The sequence below is a fragment of the Musa acuminata genome, chromosome BXJ2-6 (assembly GCF_036884655.1).
Source record: "Musa acuminata AAA Group cultivar baxijiao chromosome BXJ2-6, Cavendish_Baxijiao_AAA, whole genome shotgun sequence".
In the NCBI taxonomy this organism is placed as follows: domain Eukaryota; kingdom Viridiplantae; phylum Streptophyta; class Magnoliopsida; order Zingiberales; family Musaceae; genus Musa; species Musa acuminata.
In genome coordinates, this window is record NC_088343.1 from 18,818,445 (window position 1) to 18,841,042 (window position 22,598).

Here is a 22,598-nt window from a genome sequence, read left to right on the forward strand (position 1 = left end):
GGCCGGGGCGGGCCGTCGCCGGTCTAAAGTGAAAAAGCCGCCGGGGGGTGTGTTGAGTTTGTAAGGTTTGAGAAAATGTCAAACGGCAAAGTACTATTAATAAATATTAAACATAGATGACAATTCAAGATAAAATGCAAATGATAAATATATAAAACTCGGGAAAACACTTCTTCTAACAAAGCCAATCTACAATCAAATGAGTTAGAGATGCTGAGAGTGAAATTACTCCAAATGCAGTAGACTCATTTAACTTGTAACTTGATTCCACCCCTCTTGGAGAACTAAACTAAAATGTCATGTGATGTGCTTTTGATCTCATCCGCAAGACAGTCAATGATCGATCTGTTTGGATATCAATTACATTGTCTGATCTGAACGAATAATTAGTATATTAATTTGATGGGTTTAAATGAATGCTTGAATCCAATATCGATTTTTTACATTTTTATGTTTTCTTGAGGACACCAGTAATCTCTCTCTCTCTCTACATAAGCATGTGCCAAAACCACAATGCCATTTTGAAGTTTAAACATTAACATATTTAGTTGAATCTCGGATTTTGATGATGAAACTAATTGATAGTATTTATTATTTGATCTGTATTTTGAGTGATACAGGAAGCTTCGATCAGGGAGAGAGACAATTAAAACCAAGAAAAATTATATTGGGCCGGAGAGAAACATGTCAGAAGATGGGACATCGAGCCGAATTATCGATCGACATATCGGCAAAAGGCTTCAGGTCATGGGTTCGGGCATCAAGCCAAGAAGAGAGAAAATTGTACTAAGAAAATCAGAGTTACGGAGGTCAACTGGTCGATTGGACAATAGGCCGCAAGAGAGGACGATGCACCGAAGAATCGGACGAAGCATCGATGAACCAATGACATGCCAGACAAACATTGTAATAATTGTCTAGATCGAAGTAGGTTTTAAGTGTGCAGGATTAACTACGTATCAATCAAGGCATAAAGCAAAATGAAGTTCCGGAGTCGAGAACGAGATTTCGTTGGGAGTTCGAGAGTTCGTCAGAAGTCCAGACGTTCATCTAAAGTTCTACCGGAATTGACCGAGAAGTCCAAGAGCTTACCAAAGAAGCTCATCAGAACTCGCCAAGAAGATCATTGTGAAATCCAGGAGCTTGCTGGGAGTCCGCTGGAACATTGTCGAGAGATCGTCGAAGGTTCGCCGGAAGTTCGCCAAAAGCTCGCTAGAAGAAACCTAGACTTACCGAACTTATTTAGCTTAATGTGTGCCTTAAAATTCGTAGTTAGCACATAATTGGATTAAAATTGGGCCAAGTCAATTATTGGTCAATTGGGCCCAAGTTTGAGCTATGTTGGGCCAAGTGAAAAGACACAAACAGTGACCCAACAGGTGAAACCATCGTGGTATAGTCTCCGAGACTTTGTTAGGCGGTAGTACCGTCCAAACAATCTCCGAGAGACTATCAGGCAATGGTATCGCCTAGTGGTAGGGTATTAGGCGGTGATACCGCTAGGACCCAGGAAAACCGGGATGAGACATTTTTAGGTTCCAAATTTTAATCCACTTGAAACCTATAAATACACCTCTCATCCCTAGTTAACACACACACAACTGAGATTAAAAAGAAAAGAAAATGCTGTTGTAATCTTGTGTGAACTCCTCTCAAACTCTAAGTATTAGTTTTGTTTAAAAGAGGAGTGAAGGGGGTTGTAAAAGTCACTCCTGAACCTGTCAAAAGGATAATCGAATTGTAAAATGATAGTTGATCTTCGCTCAAATATTGTTAGTGAAAGTCGATGGTCTCGACGAAAAAGGAATCGGTAGAATAGATGTAGGTCACGACGACTAACCACTATAAAATGATTTACATTTTATTTTGAGCAATTTTTCACTACGCTCCCATACGCTTTCAAATTAATATCTTTACGAAACGATTTTCGTCGGAATCGGATTGAATCAAAACGACGATTTTTGAAACCGATAATTTTTCCGTTGCACTAATTCACCCTCCCCTCTTAGTGCCGACTCGTTCATAATAATTTTCACTTATTAGTGGAAAAATCATACATGTAAACAAGATATCTTAAGAACAGCATTTTCTATATATCCCAGGGTAGCAAGATGAAATGTTTTGGAAAAGTAACTATTACCGGGGACAGCAAAATAATGCATGAAGGAGAAAACTATCTTCGTGATCCTATAAGAAATCTTGAGTTTATATAAATGAAATATATATATATATATATAAACTCAGAAATCAGTTTATGTTCATCAGGAACAAGAAGGCTGGGCAGGCAAACAAGTGCTAAGAGATTCTGACAGCAAAAAGGCATTTAAACGAGTATGCTAACAGCAAATCAGGAACACTGAAGGCAATCAAAAGTGAACAGGGAGGGCATATGACATCTCATTGAAACTTTCCTGAACAAAAGCCAAATATAAAAGAATCTACATAAGCTAAGAAAGAAACAAAGATTACAAAGAGAAGTGCATTCTGTTATAGAATGTTGAGAAATCAAAGCACCAATTTTGCTCCAATACAATGCCATAAAAACAGAAACTTAAACAAGACACAGAAAGGTGAAAGGAGACTTTTTCACTTTCATAATCCAGAGAGCATATTAGAGAAACATGTAAACAAGAATTTACACAGATCAAAACAAGTTCAACAAAGTCATCCAACAGATTCTGATGTGCATCACTTTGAAAGTTTATAGTACAAATTGTCAAAAACAAAAACAAAAAAGACATTCACTACAGTTAAATTTTAGATAAAATTTCTTAAACAGATGATACTCCCTGTTTGTTTTGACCCTTCTGGTCAAGTTACACGTAAATCCCACATCCTACCTTCAACATAAGTCACAGAGACTTGCCTTGCCTATACTACTGAATCAAATTAGCACACCGATGGTATCTCAGGTAAATTTCATAAACACCATCTATCATGACATTATTATAAACAAAAACACTTCTATTATCCGTAGCTGAATGAAAAAAGAATTTCCTCTCGTCAGGAAAAAATGGATAAATTTTGTGATCAATGGGTAGAAGAGGATGACAAGGAGCCGACAGAGTGGAGGATGATGGAAGTGAGGAGAAGAGAGGGACAGGAGAGGAACTAAGACAGAAGAAAGGAAAGAGTGACATAAAAGTTTGTAACTACAAAAAGAAACAGTCTTTTTATTATTAGGCCTGTAATGAATGTATCAAATGGTCAAAGGGGAATACTTTACAGGAATATCATTTTAAGGTTGACAAATAATAAAGCATGTAGTTTTGTGCATTTCACTAAAATGTTCCAATTAGTTGTTGAAACCAAGGTTTACATTTTGTCTGAACTGTTACATGCAGATCAGTATATAGGGGTTCGAGCATAAACTGGTATGCAAAACACTCCGTCTTACACTTACCACTTGGTAAGCCTATTAAATTGAGCTTACCAACAACTTTTAAACTTTTTTTTAAAATTTAGGTTACCCCTCACCAGCCTCTCTTCCTCTTATCATGACCTAGTATAATGAGATAACCCAGTCGGATTTTTATCACTATGCCAATACTAAGTCGGGTTTTTATCATGACCTAGTATAATGAGATAACCGACTCATTAACTTTTTGAACCTAAACCATTTACCCGAAATGCTTAAGTTCAATTTAATAGCAGAACCCCTATGAACCTCTTTTAAATTAATTTAAGACTTTCCCACCTCGAAAGTGGGAGCAAACAACGTACTACAGAAATATAGTAGGATCTGTTTATCTTAAAATTAAATTAGATTCAAGCCGATAGGAATGATATCGGTTGTCATTAGATTAAAGTAAGAATAGATACTTCTAGATAGAACCATTAGTATAAAGTTCTGACTTTATTACCTTTCGCCACCTCGGCCTAAACCATATATTATCTAAACTTAATAACATGGGGAGCATTATGAAATGGGAAATTTTTCTAATTTCATAGCAAAAGTGCCCCTTTGCTACGAGGAAAGAAGAGAAATAAGTGAGATGTTTTAAGAATGTGGAAGAGGAGTGGGAAAAGATTCTAATTTCTTAGCAAAAGTGCCCCTTTGCTATGAGGATAGAAGAGAGACAAGTGAGATGTATTAAGAATGTGGAAGAGGATTGGAATGAGAGGGAGCTGAATCTATCTTCAGAAAACCATTTTTATTAATTAAATTAACTTTAACCAAATGAGGTTTGTTTAACTTATACTAAGTTAAAAAAGTCACTTTCAAAATGACAGGCTCCATATAAGATAAGATTTCTTACACAAATAAGATCTTATCAACTAACACTTCAATCCATCTGAAATTATATGATCTAACTCCAAAGAACTGCAAATAATTTTGAATCTGATGTAGGCTCAAACTTGTATATTTGATTCTGCCATGAAAAAATTAGAACCAAAATACAAAGTGTAGGACAAAAGGTGAATTTAATTGTATCATCATGACTCAAGATAATCCTAGCTAGATCAAATTACCAGTGTCTTATGTCAACTTCTTTGGTTCTGCAAATACCAAAGTAGTTAACAGATGCAAGTTTCCTAGTACCCTTGAGCCTTTCGCTCTTCTGTTCAAAAGATAAACTGTTCATTCTTTAGTTCCTAGTTTATAGTTATCAGCACTACAAGTTTCCCATTGTTACCTCAAACCAACCATGGTCCAATAATGGAAAAAGGGGCACATAATACATTCGAGACTATTCCTGACACAGTGCTTCTACAAAAAGATAAAAACAATATAACCTGTTATGAGCATCAAAGCTATGAGGAGGATTAGGACTAATAGATAAGTATAAGGTGTAATGATTGTCATAAGATATGATATCAACCAATGATTCATGTACAAAGACCATGTAATAAATTTTGGACAGATTAGATACCATCATCCCATGTACAAAAACCATGCAATTATTTAAAATAGTTAACCAAGAAACAGAATAAATTTTCGATTAGATTAATTACAATGCATTCAATTGTACATCATATGACTAAATGACGATGGAATGACCTAGTGTCATTTTTACTACTCCAGTACTATGCAAGTATATGTTGCACATTAAGTTCATCTCAGATATATCAATGATTAGTCATGAGACACAAAGAGCTACTTAGGTTGTTGAGTTCCTGTTGCATGACAAAGTGTCAATGGTGCAACTCATTAGACAGCCACTGGCTTGGAAAATCATAACTGATATACTAGGATGGTAAATTTTGTATTCAACTCTTCTTTATTTTATTAAAGCCTCGGGTCATGAGAAAAAAATAAGTACTTGGCTGTATGCCATATATAGCAAACATGTAGATCATATTAATGTGGTCTCAACTGTCTAGTTTAGTATGGAATTCCAAGACAATAAAAAAGGACAGAAGTGTTAGACTACATAACAATTCAACTCAGCATTAGTTAAATTGAATCTTTGCTAGCAAACTAAAATGATCATTATAGAAATTCCTTTCCGTGTCCAGGAACTTGAAAAAGACAACAGACAGAAAACCTACAAAATACAACCCTGTCCATGTCTAGAAATGTATGGCAAATATTGAGAGCAATAAGTCAGTCTTGCATTCATGTGCTACCAGGAGCATCATTACCGGTTACAGGTTTGCGGTTGAGATAGCGTATGACAGCATCTTCAACCCTGTTATATTTTCACCAGTAGAATAATACAAAGTCAGAATATATGAGAAGATAGATCTGGGATAAGTTAAAATAAGTTCACACAAAGGAGAAGTCATACCATGGTTGGTTATAGAAGTCAGAACGGCGTTCCCTCTCAGCGTTTCGGTTTGCTTCACCCGCTATAAGTTTTAAGTCCCTACCCTGTGAAGCAATCAAAGCATTTATAAACTCCACAGGAGACTGACTGAAGCCAAGAAAGAAAGCCCTTCTCCTCCGGTGCTCATGAATCTTCTTAATGGAAGCACATATCACTTCCTCACAAGCCTCGATATCTCTGTGTTTCTCTGTGTTAGCAAGGAAGACTGACATCTCCTTCTGCAGAGGAAATGGAACATCAACTAGCACATCATAGCAAGCATTGCCCACGGCACCATTTCCTGAAAGCCTAATCTTATGCTCCAAATGAATGGGTTGTGGAGGAGATAGATGCGGTGAGATCTTCTGTGACACCATAGCAAACTTCATCTTGTCTTCTCCAAATACCTTCTTCAAAGGTGGATCACAAGCAAAATACGAGGGATCAGTAGGGTTCTGCAATTTCTTTGCCTTCACATACTGCCATATCCCAGCTATAATTCTAGCTCGTGTATCAACCTCTATTCCAAGCACCTCTATCAGTGGAGGGGATAATCTGAACTTTTCAGGATTATAATTCATCTCAAGCCTTATACTAGCAGTGAACTCCTTATCTCCCATCCGCTTGATCTCAAAGCCATCATGTGCTGCTGGCAATCGTGCTTGCTCCCACAAGATCGTTGGGTTCTCTGGGTACAGAGATGGGTCCAACGCGATCGTAACCCTTTTAAAGAATGATGAGAACTTCGGGTATATGGGGTTGGGCTTAGGCAGCCCACCAACAGGATCGGGGTCAACACCGTCCTCCAAGATCCTCCCAACAATCTTCAGAGACCATGAGGGAGGCTCTGCATTCTTGGGCTCAGGAATAGTGCGTGTTTGGTTGGCGAAGGTATTGAAGACATAAATCCTAAGGGTTCTCTGCATGGAAGGAGGGCTTTTCAGAGCTTCTTGTATGTCGATCTTCTTCCTTGCGAGGGCCGCATCAACCCGCGCTTCAAACTCGAGCAACTGAGTGTAGAGGGCGGACTCGGGCAAGAGGGCTGCAACTCGGTCAGGCAGCTGCTTCTCTGGAAGCTTGCGCTTCTTTCTCCGGGCAGCGGCAGTTATATCAGCGGTCTTGATGCTTGGGCTGCCGGCAGCAGGGATGGGGACCGGGGGCCTAGCTGGGGGCTTCTGAGGGGGCCGCTTGGCGCCGGGGGTCGAGAAGGAGGGGGATGACGACCCAAGGGGGCCGAGATGGGACTGAGAACCCATATGGATCTGGAAGGGGGAGTGGACCTGCGGCTGGGCTTGGGATTGCGTTTGCGAGTGAAAGAGACCCTGGAAAGGAGACGGCCCAGGCGCCGGCGGGGGACGGAGATGGGACGGCGGGTTAGCTGACGCTGGCAAGCCCATTCCCGAGTTGGCGAGAGACGGCGATCCGCCGACGGCGCGCGGCTGGTTGTTGCTGTTGGACGCCATCAAAAGAAACACCGATTCCAGGCCTCAAGATCCTAGTAACATATCCGAACGTGAAAATAAGAGCCTTTAAATCGAATCTGAGTAGAGAGACATCGAGATTACACCAAAATGGGGACAAACATCTCACTCTTTGGCGGAGAGAGGACGTCGATCTCCGACGGATTCCTGGTGGAGGGAGAACCGCTATTGGGAATTAGGGCTTAGATGGAAGAGACGAGGGAAGAGAGAAGAGAGAAGAGAGCCGAGCTCTCCTTGCTCCTCCCTTCGCAGTTGCTTTCCGTTCTTTTTCTTTTTTTTGATGAAACTTGCAGAAGGCCGAAGCTTCGAACCAAATCCAGTCCTCGAGTTGAGATTTTTGACCAGGGTTGAACCTAACCCCCTAATTTGGGTCAGATTGTGATTGGGGTGATCAGATCTAAATAGATTTGATCAGCTAGCATTCGATTGAAAGAATAAGGACAGATTTTAAATAAGAGAAAAACTGGATTGAGATTGAATGATGTCACTCACATGGATTCTCATCACTTTCCTTCACTATTTTTTTTCTTTTATTATAATAAATCATGTACTGATTTTGTTTTGTCAATTCTATGACAAAAGTGACGCTTCACAGCTATTTTTATTGTAAATATTTTAATCTAAATTTATTATAGAATTATCACTTTTATATGTGTATAATTTATTTTTAAAAAAATATTTTATACTAAATTTATGATCGAACTTATAGTGACCGGAGGCTTGATTGGGTCGGTCGTGATTGAGGTTTGATTGGGTCAATGTTCCACTTAAACGTCGGACGACTTGCTTATGGTTGATTCGAAGACATTCGTTTTGGATGAGAGTTTGATTATCGCTAGTTTGGAATAAAAGCTAGATTGGATTTCACCTTATTGGTTGATATTTTTATTTCTACTTCATCCATACCTCACTATCACGTCATTAATAAATTATTATCCTTGAATATTATGATCCTATTTATAATTTTGTCACGCTCTTCGAATTCATCATTATATATGATAACATCTAATAATGATAGATGTTAGGAACGAGTCGACACTAAGAGGAAGACTGAATTACTGCAATTGTAAAAACGTCAATTCTAAAATCTTTCGTTTTGAATAAACTCGTTTCGGAAAGATATTAACTTTGAAAGCGTACGGAAGGGTGTGCAACAAAAATAACGAGGAAGTAAAGCGGTTTGCCATAAAGATAAACAATAAAATAGAAATATAAACCATTTTATAGTGGTTCGGCCATCGTGACCTATATCCACTCCACCGATTCCTCTTCCGTCAAAGCCACTGGTATCCACTAACGATCTTCCTTCAATAAGCGAAGATTAACTACTCTTAAAAATCGATTCTCCTTTTGACAGGTTCAAGAGAGAACATTTACAACCCATTTTTACAAAGCTTCCCTCACACTCTTCCTTAGAATAGTCTCTAAACTTTAGAAGGAGCGACTCTACGCTTTACAAGAGTTTTCAACTTTAGAAACACAGAGTTTTTAATCACCTTGCTTGCTACTCTATGTAGGAAATAATTGAGATATTTATAGACCTCAAATGACTTCAAAACTTCGAACCAAAATTTAAATCCCCGAGATTTTTAGGTACGGGCGATACCACCGCTTACAGCCTGACACTGGACGGTACCATCGCCCAGTCTAGCGGTACTATCGCCTAGGAGACTGTGTATGGGCGGTACCACTGCTTAACAACATCGGAGACCGAGTTTTTTGAGTTTTCCAACTCACAGATAGTTCCACCACTTGACCCATTTTTTGAGTCATTGAATGAGCCTCCTAATAAGCCCAAATCAATCCCAATTAAGGCTCAATTGGTCCCTAATTGAGTTAGCATGGTTACACTAAAAGTTAACTCAATTAGCCCCCTAAACTACTTAGATCTTAGACAAATGATTACAAAGGATGAATCCTTTGTCTGACATATCATTGGTTCATCGGCGTTTCGTCCAATCATTCGATGTATCGTCATCTTTTGTGACCTTTTGCCCAATCGCCATGTTGATCTCCGCAATTTCGATCTCCTTTGCGCAATATTTGGTCCTTCGGCTAGATGCTCGAATTCATGATACGAAGAATTCTACTAATACGTCGACCGATCCTCCAGCTCGACATCTAATCTTCTGACATATTTTTCTCTGGCCCAACATGATTCTTCCTACGTCAATTGTCTTTCCCTGATCGAAGCTTCCCGTGTCACTCAAAACGTAGATCAAATCATAAACACTATCAATTGGTTTCATCATCAAAATTCAAGATTCAAACACTTTGTAAGAAAACTAGAAAATTAGGCATAATTATCCTAAACCTCATCATAAAAGATCCCTCAGGCATATTTTTTTGGATTGAACTCTTTCCTAATACATTTTAGTCTTATAGACTTGATATTTAGTTAGATACATCAAATCAAAAACTGATTTAAACTTTAGAAGAGTTTTGTTGGGATACTCTATATAGTTCTACGTAGTTTTGTAAGAATCAATCTTGTAATATTTTTATCCAACATTATTTCGTATTAAGACAACATAGAATAGAACATCAATTGATTCCGAATCAAATAATCAATATATATGCACTGAAAATATCTGATCAAAATAAAAAAATATAGATATCGAAAAAAAAAAAGAAAGTAAAAGCATATTAAATATAGTAAGCCTACACAGCTTGAAAATGAAACATATTCCCATGTCCTTTTATTTTTCACATATCTGCATAAGAGAAAATTATAAAAAGTATCGGCAAATCGTTGGCTTGCGCATACAACATGAAACATGAATACAGACTCAGCACAGATTATAAACCAAAAACAATAGGTGAGAATGTTAATCATTAAGTGTCAGGAGACAGATTTGTGTTGCTCTTGAGAGACATCCAAGTGTCACAAACCCATCGTGATTAGCTTACCTTTGCTATTTACATTGTATATGTTGTCAAACTACACAAAGGAGCAATCGCGTGAAAATTTCTCGGATAATGTTGTTGTTTTTTTAATAAATAAAAAATAAGAAAATATATTACTTTAACAACCTTACAATCATGTCTTAAGATGCATGGTTTTGGCAATCAAGAGGGTCAGGAGTTGGGAGTCCTTAATTATGCATCGCATGTAATGGGTTTGAATGAAAAGAATAAATTAAAAGATAATCTATTGCAATCAAGCTCGACTCTCCAAATCCTATAACATTTAGAAATCACCATGCAAAATCGTCTGGTACAATCAAAATTTATTATCTATTTATTAATACTGAAAGTAGGTTGACCTTATATTGTCTGATAAAAAAAACATTCGATTCTTCCACCTCTTTGGATGATGACATGGAAATGATAACCATGTCGTCCTATCCATCCATGAAGCTTCCCTCCTGGCCGTACTTATCTTCGTTACTTGAAGGGGGAAACGGAGCACTCCATCTCTGACCATCCTGATCACAGCCACGTCAGCGCATTTATTTACTTCCATATTCGTGCTGATCTTAATGTGTGATGCGTTACTGTTCGTGCTTATCAAGATTAGTTTTTTTTTTTATATGCGTAATATATATATATATATATATATATATATATATATATATATATATATATATATATCACTAATTAAGAAACCTAATGAGAGCATTCCTTATCACAATCACCCACATCAGCGAAATCACAGCTTTCCCGGTCTCACAAATGTGTTGATAAATAGAATATTGTTATCGATTTTTAAAATTTATTATTTAATTTATTCATTTATTATTCCATCAAAGCTAATCAAATTTAACGTGATCTAGTGCATCAATCAATAATCATTTCCTTTCTCGTTTTTAATAGTCGATCCTAAAGAATTGGAACAATACAACTTATTTCTTTACATATATATATACATATACATATATATATATATATATATGTATATATATGTATATATATATATATATGTATGTATGTATGTGTATATATATATATATACACACATACATATATATACACATACATACATACATACATATATATATATACATATATATACATATATATATATATACATATATATATATATATATGCATCGAAGTAAAATAAAAAGCTTTGTTTCAAAAATAACAACTGTAGTCTGATTTTTATTGTACAACTATCATTATATTAAATTTTCTATAATTTGTTAGCACTGTTCATTTAAAATTTTTTTATTATTTTTTGAAATAGATGTCTTATTTTAATTTTAATTTTGAACTATATTATGGCTGGCTTTAACCGTCATTAATTTTTTTATTCTACCAATATATTAATAGTTGGCCTGTAATAATTATTTTCAGTTGGTGATAAGAATTTTCGCCTATTTTGGGGCCAGAAATGGTCAGTGACGAGCTTCTTGGCTGGCAGCATTATCCTCTCTCTCTCTCTCTCTCTTACATAGATATATATACACGCACAAGCAGATGCATGTCGCACTCCTAAAGCAGCGTTGGTGTCTCTCGGAAGCTCTTGGGAAATTTGGGTAATTTCACCACCTTCTTTAGGTTTTAGTTAGAATAACTCTTCTGACATGGGTTGGAGCTCTAAAAGTTGGATTTTTGCTGAAACTCTCCTTTGCCGTAGCCAAGCTTTTCTTTTTCTTTTTTGTTTCATTGGTCTGTCAACTCGGTGGAAGAATTTCGAACGTTTTGTCTCGTCCAGTCGTATATTCAGGGGGTGTGTAATGACTGTGATGTGAATCGATAATAAGGGTTCCTATATCATCGTTTGCTGATGAAATGTTTCCGATGTGTAAACTTCTCTTTCACTTGTTTTGCTTGCTATCTTTACCTCTTAATTTAACATTCGGCCCGCTTTATTGGAATGCATCATGTTTAAGCGTGACGAAACAAAACTGGAGCTTTAGCCTTTATGTTTTTTATGAGCTTCAAAGTCCATTGACAATAGAAATGCTCAATTCTTAGGCATTTTGACTTCCAGATTTTAGTATGTTTTTGCGTACAATTTCATCGTCGCCCAACTTTTCTGTATTCCAAGCTTGTGGAAACTCGCCTTTGTCTATATTGCTATTGGGAATATATATATATATATATATATATATATATATATATATATGGTTTTCATTCTTTAAATATTTTGAATGCATGTAACTATTTTCCATGATCAGTTAATTTTACATCCGAAAAATAAAGGTTTCTGGGAATTAAAGATTGCTGAACTTCTATGACCTTTGGTACATGTTCGTTCTTCCTTTTATGTATATATGTATTTGTTTGGGGATCTCTTAAGGTAAGGGTGTGTAGATATATTTCTTATGTATCTGTCCTTTTTGAACATCTTTTTTTCTGGCACTTGATTTATTTAAGAGCCTTAATCTTTCCATTCTAAATCTACATAGATTTGGGTGCCATGTTTGAAGAGCTCTGAAACAGCCCAGAAACCATTGAAGAGCTCACGCTTGCACTGTTTGAATCCTCCCCATTATTCATACCTTTGCAATTCCCTTGAGTGGCGACGGCTATCGTTGAATAAACTGAAAGGGCAGATTTGCTGCTTATATCTATCTATCTATCTATCTATCTATCTATCTTGGGTCATTGCAAAATGCCAACTTTAGCTGTGCCTGGCCTCCTTGGGTTCAGAAGACAATTTGTTGATTCAGAGATGCAACTCAACATTCCGATGCAAAATAGCATAGCAACTCTACAAAAAGTTGCAGATGGTCTTATCACGCAAATGCAAATGCAAATGCAAATGCACCCCATCATCCCTGGGTTGCCCGACGATGTGGCAAAGACCTGCCTTGCACTTGTTCCTCGGTGTGACATTCCCGTTATGGGTGCAGTCTGCAAGACATGGAGGTCATTTATCCAAAGCAAGGAGTTCCTTACCGTGAGGAAGGATGCCAAGCAGGTCGAAGAGTGGCTTTTCATCTTAACCGGGGATGCACAAGGGAGAGAGAGCCATTGGGAGGTCTGGGGAGGCTCAGGAGAGAAACTCAAGGTGCTCCTGCCGATGCCTGGCCCTGCGAAGGCTGGGTTTGGCGTTGCAGTTCTGGATGCGAAGCTCATTATCGTGGGTGGATATGTTGTCGATGCTGGAACCAAATGTGTCTCAAATGATGTTTATCAGTATGATTCTCGGCTTAACAGGTACTCTCACTCGGCATAACTTTTTTTTGTCAGATTACATACTTTCTCCGCATCTTGGTCTCTAATATTAGAACAAAATCATGAAATGTTTTGTTTTTTTTTTTTTGCCTGTTGTGTATCGAACTCCTTTGGACCCTAAATTTTCTGTAGTCAGTCAAAGTTACAACTAGAGTTTATTTCTGATTGTTCATGTTCCAAGGAGCATATCTGTGCATCCATTGATATGGTTTCAAGTCTTCTTCACTCTACTATATTTATTCACTTCTCTTCATTCTGTTACTTCAAATATAGTTTGTGTTTTTGGTACTTGTGCTGATGATGATGATGATGATGATTTCCTTTCTTCCTACAATTGATTATTAATTGCATGTTCGCAGTTTTGTCCTATCTATCTATCTATCTTTCACTTGTAGTAATTGAAACTTGCAAGTCCACAATATATATATTATTGTCTTTTTTCTGTAACCATTTTGGATATTATTGAAAATTCACTGCAAAGTACATAGAAAATTGGATTTTGACCAAGGAACGAAAAGGACGTGACCATTGTCTTCCTCGAGAGTAGGAAATTTAGTACCGAAGAAGAAGGATGAGAATGTTGTGGGAATATATTAATATTTTATTTTATGGGAGAAACATGATCGAATTTTTGCTCTTTTTTGTTGCAGATGGAGTTTGCTAGCGAAGATGAGCGTCGCTCGCCATGACTTCGCCTGTGATGTGGTTAATGGTCTAATATACGCTGTCGGGGGGTTGGGACCCAATGGCGAAAACTTATCTAGCGTCGAAGTTTACGACCCAGACAAAAATCAGTGGACCTTAATCGAAAGCCTTCGCCGCCCGAGGTGGGGTTGCTTCGCTTGCAGCTTTGATGGTTTGCTTTACGTCATGGGTGGCCGCTCTAGCTTCACGATCGGCAATTCCAGGTTTGTGGATGTGTACAGCCCGCAACGCCACTCATGGCATGGCATGAAGATTGGCTGCGTGATGGTCACTACCCATGCCATGCTAGGGAAGAAACTCTTTTGTATGGGATGGAGAAATCAGCGGAAGCTGTCTATATTTGATCCGGTCGAAAATTCATGGCACGATGTCCCGGTTCCAGTTTCTGGGAGCTCTGCGATCGGGTTTTGCTTCGGCATATTTGGTGGGAAATTGTTGCTTTTCTCTGTCAAGAACGAACCAGGGTATCATACACTGTCGTATGATCCGGATGCTCCAGTAGGATCAGAATGGCAGATTTCTTCGTTTAAGCCTTGGGGGGGCGTTTGCTTGTGCAGTGTCACGATCGAAGCATAAAAGGGTTTTTTGTTGAGCTATATATTATATTGACCATGCCATCCCATCCCATCCGTCTACGAAGTTGCAGGAGTTTCTCGATCATTTTACTTGTGATTTGTTGTTGACTTGCGGTGGAAGTTAGTACATTAGATTGACTTGATTTGATTGTTGCTATTCACAGCTAGATTTCTTTCTTTTGATATGTCACTAATCATTGTTGTTAGCTTAATTGTGTAATCTTACGACTATCTATGAAAGGTGGAGATCACAGCTAGATTTCTTTCTTTTGATATGTCACTAATCATTGTTGTTAGCTTAATTGTGTAATCTTACGACTATCTATGAAAGGTGGAGATCACAGCTAGATTTCTTTCTTTTGATATGTCACTAATCATTGTTGTTAGCTTAATTGTGTAATCTTACGACTATCTATGAAAGGTGGAGATCACAGCTAGATTTCTTTCTTTTGATATGTCACTAATCATTGTTGTTAGCTTAATTGTGTAATCTTACGACTATCTATGAAAGGTGGAGATCACAGCTAGATTTCTTTCTTTTGATATGTCACTAATCATTGTTGTTAGCTTAATTGTGTAATCTTACGACTATCTATGAAAGGTGGAGATCACAGCTAGATTTCTTTCTTTTGATATGTCACTAATCATTGTTGTTAGCTTAATTGTGTAATCTTACGACTATCTATGAAAGGTGGAGATCACAGCTAGATTTCTTTCTTTTGATATGTCACTAATCATTGTTGTTAGCTTAATTGTGTAATCTTACGACTATCTATGAAAGGTGGAGATCACAGTTAGATTTCTTTCTTTTGATATGTCACTAATCATTGTTGTTAGCTTAATTGTGTAATCTTACGACTATCTATGAAAGGTGGAGTTGTATATGTGTGATGATGATGATGAGATGAGAGCTTCTTTTTGTTGTCCTGCATCAGTGTCGATGAGCTCGGATCTCTTCCTTTTTCTTTTCTAGTGTTCCTCATCATTTTTCACTTCGCTGTTGCTAATGCTGCCATTTTGAAGATAAAAAACATATTCAGCATGCAGTTTTATATGGACAATTATTGTTGATGGTATTTCGATTAGATCTCCGAAATTGCCAAACCATTGCTCACCACAACAAATCCATCCTTGTGCCGATCGCTTGGCTTCTTCTGACAGTGTGTGGTCGTCATCAAGCAAAATATAAATGATAGAATCCAACCTTGGAACTTCATCTAAGCATCAGTAGGAAAAGAAATTTCTTCTCTTGATAGAATCCAACCCAAACCCGATCTAAAGCAGCAATCGTAACACAGATTCTCCGCGAAGAACAAAAGTTGCATTTTCTACTATGTGTCATTCATACAAGCTTTGATTCATCAATATGAACAAAATGGATTGCCTGTGGTTGGTGGTACCAACAACAGCCGCTTCAGTGAACAGGGCTCGTCTTCTGCTTCCTTCTCTCTTTGAACCTAATGCTGCACAAGCGCGGCAAGCAGCTCTTCTTGGCCTTCATCTTCTTCTCTTTCTGCTGTTTCGAATCTTTACTTGGAGTCCCATCATCAGCGACAGAGGAAGTCTCATGAGGAATTCTGAGGTGTAAGCTGGCATCAGTCTCATATAATTCTGGCTTTCCGTCACTTTCATGCATCCCACAAGCAGCATTTTGCTTACCAGCCACTTCAATTTGGTTTTCCTGAAGGAGTTCGGCAAGTTTCCTTTTTGGATCAGCTGAAGAAATCTGGGATGTGGTGGTATCTGGAAACATGGCAGCAGAGAATACTTTGTTCACTTGGGGTGTCCTATTATTGTTGATCTGATAGTTTGGAGTCGAGTCTGAACCAAAAGAAGAAGAAAAAAATAAATAGCCACTGAAAAATAAAAATTTATTGCAGAAGATGCAAGCATGAGATGATTTAGATTTGTAGTTTTGGTTGAGCCACTGAAAAATAAAAATTTATTGCAGAAGATGCAAGCTTGAGATGATTTAGATTTGTAGTTTTGGTTAAGCCACTGAAAAATAAAAATTTATTGCAGAAGATGCAAGCATGAGATGATTTAGATTTGTAGTTTTGGTTGAGCCACTGAAAAATAAAAATTTATTGCAGAAGATGCAAGCTTGAGATGATTTAGATTTGTAGTTTTGGTTGAGCCACTGAAAAATAAAAATTTATTGCAGAAGATGCAAGCTTGAGATGATTTAGATTTGTAGTTTTGGTTGAGCCACTGAAAAATAAAAATTTATTGCAGAAGATGCAAGCTTGAGATGATTTAGATTTGTAGTTTTGGTTGAGCCACTGAAAAATAAAAATTTATTGCAGAAGATGCAAGCTTGAGATGATTTAGATTTGTAGTTTTGGTTGAGCCACTGAAAAATAAAAATTTATTGCAGAAGATGCAAGCTTGAGATGATTTAGATTTGTAGTTTTGGTTGAGCCACTGAAAAATAAAAATTTATTGCAGAAGATGCAAGCTTGAGATGATTTAGATTTGTAGTTTTGGTTGAGCCACTGAAAAATAAAAATTTATTGCAGAAGATGCAAGCTTGAGATGATTTAGATTTGTAGTTTTGGTTGAGCCACTGAAAAATAAAAATTTATTGCAGAAGATGCAAGCATGAGATGATTTAGATTTGTAGTTTTGGTTGAGCCACTGAAAAATAAAAATTTATTGCAGAAGATGCAAGCTTGAGATGATTTAGATTTGTAGTTTTGGTTGAGCCACTGAAAAATAAAAATTTATTGCAGAAGATGCAAGCTTGAGATGATTTAGATTTGTAGTTTTGGTTGAGCCACTGAAAAATAAAAATTTATTGCAGAAGATGCAAGCTTGAGATGATTTAGATTTGTAGTTTTGGTTGAGCCACTGAAAAATAAAAATTTATTGCAGAAGATGCAAGCTTGAGATGATTTAGATTTGTAGTTTTGGTTGAGCCACTGAAAAATAAAAATTTATTGCAGAAGATGCAAGCTTGAGATGATTTAGATTTGTAGTTTTGGTTGAGCCACCGAAAAATAAAAATTTATTGCAGAAGATGCAAGCTTGAGATGATTTAGATTTGTAGTTTTGGTTGAGCCACTGAAAAATAAAAATTTATTGCAGAAGATGCAAGCTTGAGATGATTTAGATTTGTAGTTTTGGTTGAGCCACTGAAAAATAAAAATTTATTGCAGAAGATGCAAGCATGAGATGATTTAGATTTGTAGTTTTGGTTGAGCCACTGAAAAATAAAAATTTATTGCAGAAGATGCAAGCTTGAGATGATTTAGATTTGTAGTTTTGGTTGAGCCACTGAAAAATAAAAATTTATTGCAGAAGATGCAAGCTTGAGATGATTTAGATTTGTAGTTTTGGTTGAGCCACTGAAAAATAAAAATTTATTGCAGAAGATGCAAGCTTGAGATGATTTAGATTTGTAGTTTTGGTTGAGCCACTGAAAAATAAAAATTTATTGCAGAAGATGCAAGCATGAGATGATTTAGATTTGTAGTTTTGGTTGAGCCACTGAAAAATAAAAATTTATTGCAGAAGATGCAAGCTTGAGATGATTTAGATTTGTAGTTTTGGTTGAGCCACTGAAAAATAAAAATTTATTGCAGAAGATGCAAGCTTGAGATGATTTAGATTTGTAGTTTTGGTTGAGCCACTGAAAAATAAAAATTTATTGCAGAAGATGCAAGCTTGAGATGATTTAGATTTTTAGTTTTGATTGAGCCACCAAAAAGTACCTCCATTAACACTGACAAAATCATCTTCACTATCTGAATCTAACCATCCCTGTGAGTCAAAGAAGGTCTCCTCTTTACTTCCTGCAAATCACAAAACACCATTCACTCCATAGCCAATTAGGTCAAGCGTGTTATTAGCATAATACAAGTTAATCAACCAGTTAGGATGGTAGAATAACATTTCTTTTCAAAGATAAGCACTTGTTTTCACTGTTGAAAAATGAAAATTTAGCATAAAAATACTTTTATTGTTGCTGGTGAATAATCCCCAGTGTAAGTGAATATATTTGATGCACCTTTTAGCTTCTAGGAATGATGCCAAAGAAATTGGCATACGAAACAATCTAATGATGGATGTTAACTTCTAGACAAGTTAGTTTAGCAAAAGCTTAGCTAAAATGCAATGTCAGAGTGCCACTTTTTCTGTGATCTGGATTTACATGTCCTACAGGATGCATATTTGAAGGTAAAAGAAAACTGCATTTGAGAGTTGCTGCTGCTTATGTAGAATAACTAAGTTTGTTCTTTAGCCTAACTAGTTCGTCACTGTACATACTACTGATCTAAATAATGTTGGAGGAGCATAAATCTTGTGAATCCAACAATTTAGCCAATATTTTGAGCAATAGAACCCAGTCAGTCAGAATATTCCTCTTACCAGTCTGAAAATAACAACATCTAAGCGTATGGTGAGAAGTATCCAAAACTTTATCTTCGATACTCGGTATAAGAACTCAACTGCTTTGAGCATCAAAATTACCCCGTCCCACATGCTCTCGGCCCTAGTTTTACATGCTCTTGCACATCATCAAAGATTCAATCCTCATGTCATGACGACTTCAATAATGTTCTCCAAGTCGGCTCGACTTTGCGACACGGATCGATAACTAATTCTGATACTAAAATTAATAAATCGAGATACTACCTTTCTTTTGTGTCTTTCTAGAGAAAATAACTTCTGCATTGAATGAAATAGTAAATTTTGGGCTTTATATGCAGAGCGGATTATAACCATCCTAATAGGTTAAGCTATCTAGTCGCCAAATTGAGTCCATCATATACTATTTACTGATCAAAATTTGTCTAATCCTCAGACAATAGAGTCAGATGAAGATCATAGACCCTTACATAAGATTGAAACAGCAATTTCTGAAACTCTCGGTACTCTAAAACATTAAATACGATCTATGAAACTGGAGAATGCAAATGGATGATACAAAAACTGCAGTTGAGAAAAATACACATAATTCCGGGCAAACATAATGTACTACTGAGGATTTCAATGACAAATTATGAGAAACAAATGAAATGTATAACTAAGATGAAACGACTGATGATTGTGACAGTCACAGCTATGCGTCAAAAAGGAAAGAGCATCAAACACACTTTGAAATGAAACAGTTCTAACAACTTTAGAATGGTAGGTTGATACAAAGATTGACTGTTGATGGCAAGGACTTGGGATCGAATGCTACCTTCATCTTAAATTACTTATCATAATCCTTCTTAATACCCAAAAACTAAATGCCAAAAAAAAAACCCAACATTATTGATCATAATTTAGGGAAGACTTCTTGTGCTGTTTCTTCCTGCAAGGCTTTGACATAATTTAGGGAAGTATAAAAAGCTAAAATTCAGTCATTCATCCGATATCTTTTGGAAAAAAAAAAAAGGAAAACACATTCTTGGTAGCTACTGATATCTTAATCTGAGTCATTATCGATCAATTTAAAAGAAATTAGTGATGTGCAAAATACATAATTTGTTCTGAAAATTAACAAACAAAACTTCATCCTATAGGGTGTCCTGTCCAACTAGCACCCAACCCTGAAATATGTTTTCTCTGCTTTCCTCTTCAAGAATTTGCTCAGTAGGTACGGTTTAAGGTGTAATGCTCGGAGGATTTTTGAAGCCTTCCATCTTTAATTTGGTCCAACATAATTGCCTGACTCCATTGGATTATATTTTAGGCTAAAAGTACCAGGAAAGATCATCTGAAACGCAATGCTATCTATCTAGAAAAGAAATTGTCTGCTCTCTCATAAGAATTTACATAAATATTAGTAAGGTGTCCTTCAAAGTAAAGGGATGATGCTCTTTCATAAGAAACTGACTGCTTAAATATGAGATTTTATGTATATATTAAAAAATGACTAATTTATTGTATCTTTTGTTCTCATCATCATGCACACAACTCCAGATTGTGTGTGCAGGGTTCATCAGACATCACAAATATGGTAGATCTTCATCTCTATCAACTTAGATAATTGCGATAACTTTATGCATGAAGGTTAAACATATCGATGATCAATGCAATATAGAACATCAACCACAAGAAATTATTGATCTTCATCTCTGGACTCATGAACTCAAAAAACTGCCAAATTTCTCAAAAATAATAGAAATTGCTGATAAAATGCATTCCTGTTCTAAAGTTTCACTAATTTAAGAGTCATGATGAAACACTGAGATTAAGCAAAACTCACGTCCATCTTCTCCCTTCGCTTGAGGATCCAATGCTAGATTTTTTTTCTTCTATAAATTACATGAAGGGATATAATTTTGGAGTAACAGGAGACTGGCAAGATAAAATCTATTTAGAAGATGAACCAAATAAAACACAGAAACTAAAAGAAAGATCGTACCAAAATCCACCTGCTTTTTCTCAGAATCCAAACCTTCAACTTTGTCTTCCACACTGAGAGACTTATCCTTGTTCTTCATCATCAGAGTCCCTGGAGACAAGAGCTTCTCGGCCTTCGAACCAATCGTCATATGGAGACTCATGGCTAATTCTGGATCCTTGTGGGCTTAAAGATGACAAGTTAGAGAGCTGATGAACCACAGAAACCACAAACATAAAGTTATAAAGAAACAAAGCAATGTGGAAGCTTGATGAAATGTAAAGCAACAGTTGCTGTCAAAGAATCAATTGTGAAAGAAGTTTTGGAGAGAGAGAGAGAGAGAGAGAGAGTGAGAGTGAGGAAACAGGGAAATCATGGTGTGGCCTTGCCATCATATTTCATGTGGGGTCTCACTCATACAAGAACGGTGGCATCTCCATGTGCACCAAAAGTTGTTTTCTTCGGCTGTTATTTTCACATGCATTTGCACTTACTTACTAAATGGTCCCTTTAATACTCAAAAACAATATTGAAGGAGATGTGGAGCTGCCAGTTAGCCATTGTTGTACTTGAACGGTGGTTAGGACATAGTCTGAATCCTTAGGTGTGATATGAATGATTTCAATGCAGAGAAATATACGATATAATTGATCGGATAAGTTAACTAAGTATATTAAACTAGTCGTATTAGGATATTCTTAATTTATTTATAACTATTTGTGTATAATAATAATAATAATAATAATAATAATAATAATAATAATAATAATAATAATAATAATGCCTCAAATTCTAAAAATATCATAAATTATAATCGCCGTTGGACTTGTGACATTGATTTGACATCTAAATCTTTTTGATATCCTTTGTGTTATTATGATTACATGTGCTTATAAAACTATAAAATAATCCTCATCAAAATTCTTTAGGAAATTTTATACATCCATCAACGCAAAGTTCATAAATTATAATGCATTTGCTCATGGAAACTCTTTACAAAACATATATCGGCCTCCAAATATTGAGATCCCATTCACATATATCCCTTATGGTAAAATTGATTTAAATTGATTTAAATCAATTTTAGCAGATTTAGATAATGTAAAATGTTTTAGTTGTCACCATAATCACTATTCGAAGGACACTTTTAATGTCAATTTAAGTCCAATGACCGCCCAAATGAATGATCATTTCACATATGTACATACATATATATATATATATATATATAGTTCATATGTATCCGAGGATACAAATGTTAAATTTAGATTTAGTGAAATAAATACGAAAGACACTTATTTACTAACATATACAAATATATGCATAAATTTGGTATCACGTTAGGAAGATGCTCCTCCACCATAAGCTACGGGACTTGGATTCCGGGATGGAGGAACCTCCACCATCTTCTATCACTGGAGTGGGAAACAGAGGGTGGTGCTTTGTTTTAAGAAGATATATTCCACCAAAACAATGACAAGCACGATAAATAAAGAAAACTTCTTTACGTAGAAATAAAGAATATTTTATCTTACGAGGCTAAAAATAGAAGGCAACTAATGTGTGTGTAGTAGGAGGCTAGGCTGTCTTCTTGCTGAATCAACTAATTTCATAAACAAAT

At 36.3% G+C, this 22,598-nt stretch overlaps 3 protein-coding genes across 6 annotated transcripts; 1 reads left to right on the forward strand and 2 right to left on the reverse strand.

The window, feature by feature from the left end:
• Positions 1–5,394: 5,394 nt before the first annotated feature.
• LOC135615165 (SWI/SNF complex component SNF12 homolog) lies at positions 5,395–7,523 on the reverse strand. Of its 2 annotated transcripts, none has more exons than XM_065113299.1 (3): positions 7,341–7,523; positions 5,733–7,245; positions 5,395–5,633 (listed from the first exon to the last, which is right to left on the reverse strand). In XM_065113299.1, the coding sequence occupies exons 2-3, from the start codon at positions 7,211–7,213 to the stop codon at positions 5,561–5,563; spliced, it is 1,554 nt and encodes a 517-aa protein (XP_064969371.1). In that variant the 5' UTR covers positions 7,214–7,245; positions 7,341–7,523; the 3' UTR covers positions 5,395–5,560. The 2 variants fall into 2 exon arrangements, with proteins under 2 accessions (XP_064969371.1, XP_064969372.1); XM_065113300.1 differs by having other exon boundaries at positions 7,334–7,523.
• A 4,147-nt stretch (positions 7,524–11,670) lies between these two features.
• LOC135615166 (F-box/kelch-repeat protein At1g67480-like) lies at positions 11,671–14,907 on the forward strand. Of its 2 annotated transcripts, XM_065113301.1 has the most exons (3): positions 11,671–11,712; positions 12,589–13,342; positions 14,011–14,907. In XM_065113301.1, exons 2-3 carry the CDS (start codon positions 12,795–12,797, stop codon positions 14,639–14,641), a joined length of 1,179 nt encoding a protein of 392 aa, XP_064969373.1. In that variant the 5' UTR covers positions 11,671–11,712; positions 12,589–12,794; the 3' UTR covers positions 14,642–14,907. The 2 variants fall into 2 exon arrangements, with proteins under 2 accessions (XP_064969373.1, XP_064969374.1); XM_065113302.1 differs by having other exon boundaries at positions 11,680–13,342.
• A 1,039-nt stretch (positions 14,908–15,946) lies between these two features.
• Positions 15,947–21,394, reverse strand: LOC135615167 (uncharacterized protein At3g27210-like). 2 transcript variants are annotated; one of them, XM_065113304.1, is made up of 4 exons: positions 20,999–21,394; positions 18,354–18,434; positions 16,300–16,461; positions 15,947–16,217 (listed from the first exon to the last, which is right to left on the reverse strand). In XM_065113304.1, the coding sequence occupies exons 1-4, from the start codon at positions 21,138–21,140 to the stop codon at positions 16,138–16,140; spliced, it is 465 nt and encodes a 154-aa protein (XP_064969376.1). In that variant the 5' UTR covers positions 21,141–21,394; the 3' UTR covers positions 15,947–16,137. The 2 variants fall into 2 exon arrangements, with proteins under 2 accessions (XP_064969376.1, XP_064969375.1); XM_065113303.1 differs by having other exon boundaries at positions 15,947–16,461; positions 20,999–21,393.
• Between the last annotated feature and the right edge of the window lie 1,204 nt (positions 21,395–22,598).